Source organism: Myxocyprinus asiaticus, chromosome 5, assembly GCF_019703515.2.
Source record: "Myxocyprinus asiaticus isolate MX2 ecotype Aquarium Trade chromosome 5, UBuf_Myxa_2, whole genome shotgun sequence".
Classification (NCBI taxonomy): domain Eukaryota; kingdom Metazoa; phylum Chordata; class Actinopteri; order Cypriniformes; family Catostomidae; genus Myxocyprinus; species Myxocyprinus asiaticus.
In genome coordinates this window covers 53,779,801-53,786,212 of record NC_059348.1, presented here as the reverse complement: position 1 = coordinate 53,786,212, position 6,412 = coordinate 53,779,801, and the positions used below count along the sequence as shown (strand labels likewise).

The following is a 6,412-nucleotide window of genomic DNA, read 5'->3' as shown; positions in this document are numbered from 1 at the left end:
GTGCCAATATTTTTGGCCCCCACTGTAGCTACTTTTCTCAGAAATATAGAAGTCTGTGAAGGTTAATCCATTAAGAGGAAGCCCTCTCTCTGTATGTGACCCCTTCAGGAAGTAATGAGGGACTTTTGGTTGGCTGAAAATGTTGATAAACACCCTCATAACTAAGATGGCTGAACAGATGCAGCTGCTCTCTCATGGACAGCTGTAAATGTGTGAGGGGCGTTCCACGCATATGTCAGATGACAGCGTCATTTTGTGTTCGGTCAGAGATCTGAAATGTAGCCTGACACTTTTGAACAATTAAAGAAATTTCTGCTATAAAATACTGCTGTAACACTAGATGCTATTTTAATTTACACTGAAAACCATAAAACGTTGACCCTACTCGACTGATTGAGTAAACTTATTCCCTCAAATGAATTGAGTTATGGCGATTCCAAAACTTGTGTGATCAAGTTCACTTCACTTGGTGTTCATACAGAATGAACTTAACTATTTAAGGAAACTAGATGCAAGGAGATTTAACTCAGATTTGCTATTTAAATATTGTTGTTCCGACTTAATAATTTCAGTTGTATTGACTCAAATTTAGGTCATACATTAACATAGCTTAAATAAAGAAGATTATGACTGATTCTAGATCAATCACTAAATAAACGTAATCCTGAAAGATATATAAATCTATTTTTCAGTTGCACATGGATGAGGAGAACTAAGATAGTATTAATACGGTCCAACTTGACCAAAGGGGACACAGATCACCCTAATGGTGACATCACACGAAACAACTCTTTGCAACAAAACAATAGTTCAAAAGAGCTAAAACCTCTATAAATTCTTAATGACAACTATTTAAATGCCCCATAAGTTCCCTTTGACCAAGGGAATATAATTAAAGGAATATTCCGGGTTCAATACAAGTTAAGCTCAATCGACAGCATTTGTGGCATATAATTTTGACTCGTCCCTCCTTTTCTTAAAAAAAAAGCAAAAATGGAGGTTACAGTGAGGCACTTACAATGGGGCCAATTTTTGGAGGGTTTAAAGTCAGAAATGTGAAGCTTATAAATTTATAAAAGCACTTACATTAATTCTTCTGTTAAAACGTGTATTATTTGAGCTAAGTTGTTTAAATTGTCATTTTACAGACATTTTAGGATTTTAGGTTTTGTTGACATTACATCGTTATGGTAACAAAGTTTTAAAATTGGCTATAATTTTACACAGAAAAGGTTAGCAAGTGATTTTATCTCACTAAAATCATGTTAACACAAATATTGTTTATGTTTTGTGTCTATACTTTTGAAACAGTGAGCATTTGAACATTTACCGATTGGCCCCCATTGACTTCCATTGTAAGTGCCTCACTGGAACCCCGATTTTAGCTTGGGACGAGTCAAAATAAATTTTCGTGGAAATCAACATTATGCCACAAATGCTGTCGACTGAGCTTAACTTGCATTGAACCCAGAACATTCCTTTAAGTAATTCAAGCACAAAGGATTATGGATATTCCCCATATTCTTGATGTTGTACTCATTTGTTTGAGTTATTAACACTTCTCAAGTCTAAGATAAACAAGTTCAGTGAACATGAATATTTGAGTTATGAGCCCAAAACTTGATTTGTCCAGTAATGGCGACATTAGGGTTTACAGTACTTGTTTCACCAGCAAAAAGAATCAGAATGTTTAGGCTGGTTCACCAACTGGATTAGCACCTGGCCAGCCCAAACCAGTTCATCCTGGTCTAAGCTACTTCAACAGGGTCATGGGCACAGAACATATATTTATGTTTCTCCTTTACTATCTGGCCAGCACTGTATATTTTTAGTTTAACCAGATAAGCAGACCTGTTACAAATGGACCTTCATAACATGTGACCGAAACACATGCACGCCTTTCCATTTATAAGGAATATACACATTGGCAGACTGAGATATGGAAATTGAAGGACGTTATAGCCTTCAAGAGACAAGTGTCACATGGAATTTAGGTCATACGCAACAGGTGAATTTCTTTAATTGGTGACACAGACAGCACACAAACGTGGCTGATATCTCAACGTAAACATGCAATCATTAAAAACACTCTATCTATAGTGTGAAATCATTAACTAGCGCTTTTATGACCATGAACAAATGGAGCTCTTGTTGCACTGAATTAAAAAATAAAATAAAATACTTCCTGAATATCAGATGAAAAAAAAAAAAAAAAAAAAACAGGTTTGGTGGTTTTAGAGGGTTTCGGGCACTAGGGGGGTCCAGTGAAATATCAAAGGATACTTTCCAAATTGCAAATGCACTTCGTATGCATTGTCCTTAAATTCTGTATGTAGTTTTTGCTCTAATTATCGTTTGCGTTTGAGCGCAACAATGTTCCTCTGGTGCGCATTGAAGACTGTTGTGCGCTTTTACGCACACCGTTAATACTTAAACATGAGACAAATACAGATTTTGTCCATTAAAATATTGATTAGTGTTTTAAATTCTACATCAAGACTTTTTTGTTTTAGTTTTAGTTTTGTTTTTTGTTTTTGCGCAATAGTGACCTTCGAGCGCATTTGGAGACATGCGCTTTTACGCACATTGCTGATTCTTCACAATGAGACAGATAAACACATTGTTCACAAAAATTCACAACAATAGGTGTTGTTTTCCACCGTGCATGTCCATTGATGCGATCCACCTGCATTTTGTTCTCCCAACAAGTTGCATATTCTATTATCCACAAGCCCGACCACAGCTCGTTTATGTCGGATAGTTCCTTTAAAGGCAAAAAGGCATTTTCTCACCTGTTTCCGCGTCATCAGAAGTAAATAAAAGGTGCACTTCAGCCCTTATTTTAGGCACTATCATTTAGACGGAATCCCTTGAAGAGTAAAGCATCAGGTGTGTGGAAATGTATTCCTTTTGGGATATCTTGTGCTCAAACCATTAAAGACCATCTTCGTAAAATCACACAAAGATCAGTGCTTCTCTGGACACCTAGATTTACGAATGAAATAATTCCAAAGCGCAGCAGCATTAGTTTAATGTCGGGAGAAAAACATGGGGAAGATTTTATTTCACAAACCCAAAAGTGACAAAACAACCAGGAGCGCCATACAAACTGAGGCTTTATTTTCGACGACTATTCAACGATTACAATGTCCAAACCTGGTGGAAAGCAACGCTTTTGGCTGTGATTTGTTTTTACACATTTTGCACTTTTATACACACAAGTAAAGACTCAATGTAATGTTCGATACTTACTGTAGTCTAAACTGTATCTTAGTATCTTCTGCTGTGGGGAGTGTGAGTGTCTTGTGGCGAAACAGATCTCGTGGGCTGGCTGGTCTTATGGAGACTGATTCAGGGGCGTTCCCACATCTGACCGGATCTAAATTTGCTCGCAGTCTTTAAACAACAGTTGCCCTATATTTGGCTTTCAGAGTCCATGCTGTATCACTGAAATTTGATCCAGCACAGACATGAAAGTCACTCTCAGGGGTTTTAATGTTTTAATTTATTTTGATCCATTTTTTTCCAGTTGATTTTATTTTATTTTTTCTATTCACAGAATTTCACCATATTATTAAAAAATCCACTGGAAAACGCTAGAAGTTTTTGCCCAAATTTTAATAGCAGCATGTCCACTGATTTTATGACACGTATACTTGTATTAAAGGTTTATATTAGAAACATGTGTCTAATGAACTCTATTCGCAAAATAAAACAAATTTAAAAAAAATATTAACCCCGTTGTACCCTACCTCTAGAGGGGCACGTTGATGGGGTAAGTCACAAGAGAACCTGCGGAACATACAATTTTTTGGCCAACAAAATATTTGTAATAGTGAATTTGATAAAACAACATCCTATAAAACACATGTGTCGACTTGCCCCGATATGACATTTCTTAAAAATAAATAAATAAACAGTTAAGCCAATTATGTTATCATGACCTTTCATCATATACAGGTAGCTGACTTGCCTGAATGTTGGCTAGTGTAGTTGCATTCTGTTCCCTTGTTTACCCAACAGCTTGCAAACATATGATGATCTCGGAAATGTAGTTTGGAGGAGAGAATTCGCAAAGAAATATACTATTTAGGACAGTTTTGAACTACGTGTTTGAAACCAACAAAACCACAGCTGAAGAACACAAACATTTATGCAATTTCACTATTGACTCCTTGTGACAACTTGCCCCGGCCTCTCTAAAATCTAAACGTTTTAAACTGTTTCTCTCTTAATAAGTGCACACTGCCATCTTGAGGACATCCAAGTGTATTTTCATGACGTAGATGGCTTCACAAGTAGCTTTTGTTCTTTTTTATTTGTTTATTTGTTTATTTTATTTGTTATTTATTTTATTTTGTTCTTATTTGTCCAGCTATTAATGTGATCAAAAAAAGACCTTTATTGCTTTCTTATATTCTTCTTTTTTACATTTCATTTTGAGTTAAACGAACAAACAAATCCATGTGTTCAAACTTTTAATGTATTATTTATCCCAAATCTGTATAGAGGAATAAACACTTTAGCACTGTCGGAAATTAATAGGCGCATTTCTTCTCACGCAAAAGAAAATGCTAAAAAGAAAATGAGGTGACTGTTTGAAATGTGCTTTTCAGGACGGGGGAATGGTTTGTTTGTGATGTAGGCGCGGTCAGAACCGCTCACAAACATCTCACCAAAATGCCATTGCGCAAACTTTCAGGTCGGTGCAATAATCACCATTTCCGTGAATGTGGTGCAAAACAGTATTAGAAACTCCCAAAAGTAATTCCCAGCAAAGTGTCGATTCGTCCAAATTCAATGATCTGACCTCCTGCATTAAAACATTTTAGCCTATTTTTAAGATTTACCCATTTAAATGTCATAATAAAATTGAATTGTGTGATGTATAACTAAATTAAATCAATAAAACTTAAAGATATTTATATTTTAAATTATTTTTTAAATAATTAAAATGTTTATTTATATTAAAGATAACCCTGTTTTTTTTCCTAGCAACGTTAAATAAAATATATTAAATTATTAATGAGTAAAATATATCTTAATAAACATAGAAATGTATTGCTAAGTTACAAATAAAATAAAAAGACGCCAGAATGCGTAACAGATTGAGTTGCAGATTTTTAGATCAAGCTACTGTATGCTACGGACATCAGTTATTTATTATATTTCCCATAAATGAAAGAAAAATAGGCCTTTTTACTACATTTTTATTTGTATTTTTATTTATTTTTTTACAATAAAGGCACAAAACAAAATATATATATATATTGCTATATTGTAGGAAAATATAGCAAAGCTAGTTTTAAATATATCAAATGCATGTGTGCCAAAGTTTTGTGTCAATCTCCACTTTTAACCCAACAGGACACCGATTTCTACCCTATCCGTGCCACTTTGCGAAACTAGCCACGGGGACGAAAGTGTTAACAGGCCATATTCCACAGATAAGTCCTGACTGTGCATGCGCGTGTAAACTCCCACAATGTGATAAATGTGTGTCCGGTGCTCTCTGTCCGTTTTGAAAATCTTTGAGGATAATTCGGACTATGCCGTTGACGCACTCCACAGTCCCACATCCACTCGGACAGACGCGGTTTCCAGAGGGACAACTGTACTTGGAACCACATTAGTTTCTACCCAGATTTGAAATGTATCTTAAGATGCCAAATTTGTTTTTATTTTTATATTTACTTCAAGGACTGAATAATTTAATTGCCGCGCAACAAGCTGCGCCCTGGAGGAACCGGATCCAGTGGGTGAATAACGGCCAAGTGTTCAGCTTAATGAGCACCGGGTCTGAGTATCACGCACCTGTACCGTCCAGGAGACAGTCCAGGGTTAATCTGAGCAGCAACAGAGATGCGGTCCGTGACAGGACGATGCACAGCGGGACAACCGCACATCTGGGTCCGGACAGCATGCAGTATATAGTGGCCAACAGCCGCGCACCTGGTGCCAGGCAAGTGCATGTGCGCCGGAGAACCAGGGGTCCTCCAGGAACCAGAGTTAACGATTCCGTTCTGTCTGAATACTCAGGCGGAGGTGTCCTTGGAAGAAACCAGCCAGCTGATGCTAATATTCAACAGCTTGTTGCGCCCACGGTGAATTCCAACATATATCCAAACCCTGATTATGAAAACTATAATGAAGCGAGTCTCTACAGAGCGCCCGAGCAAGGAACAACATTGGATAATATAGCAGGAGATGATTCACGAAGCAGGAATACGGTTTTCTACAACATCTATTCACCCGGTAGAAGGAACAACACCCCCCGCCGCCCTCCACCAGGAACCGGGCACGGCACCAGATATTTCCACAACGGTGAGCTGTGCGCAAAAGGCGAAACGCAGGTGTCCTGAAAATATATGCTACCTATCAGGATGTGCTAGCAGGTTGCACAGATTGTCAG

At 37.2% G+C, this 6,412-nt stretch overlaps 1 protein-coding gene across 1 annotated transcript in view; it reads left to right on the top strand.

Annotated features, from left to right (window-relative positions):
• The first annotated feature begins 5,502 nt into the window (after positions 1 to 5,502).
• The window catches only part of LOC127441443 (protein-lysine 6-oxidase-like), an 18,523-nt gene continuing 17,613 nt past the window's right edge, over positions 5,503 to 6,412 (top strand). Inside the window, exon 1 of the mRNA XM_051698889.1 lies at positions 5,503 to 6,324. Within this exon, the coding sequence (XP_051554849.1) occupies positions 5,652 to 6,324 (673 nt within the window). The 5' untranslated portion in view covers positions 5,503 to 5,651. The remainder of the gene's footprint in view (positions 6,325 to 6,412) is intronic.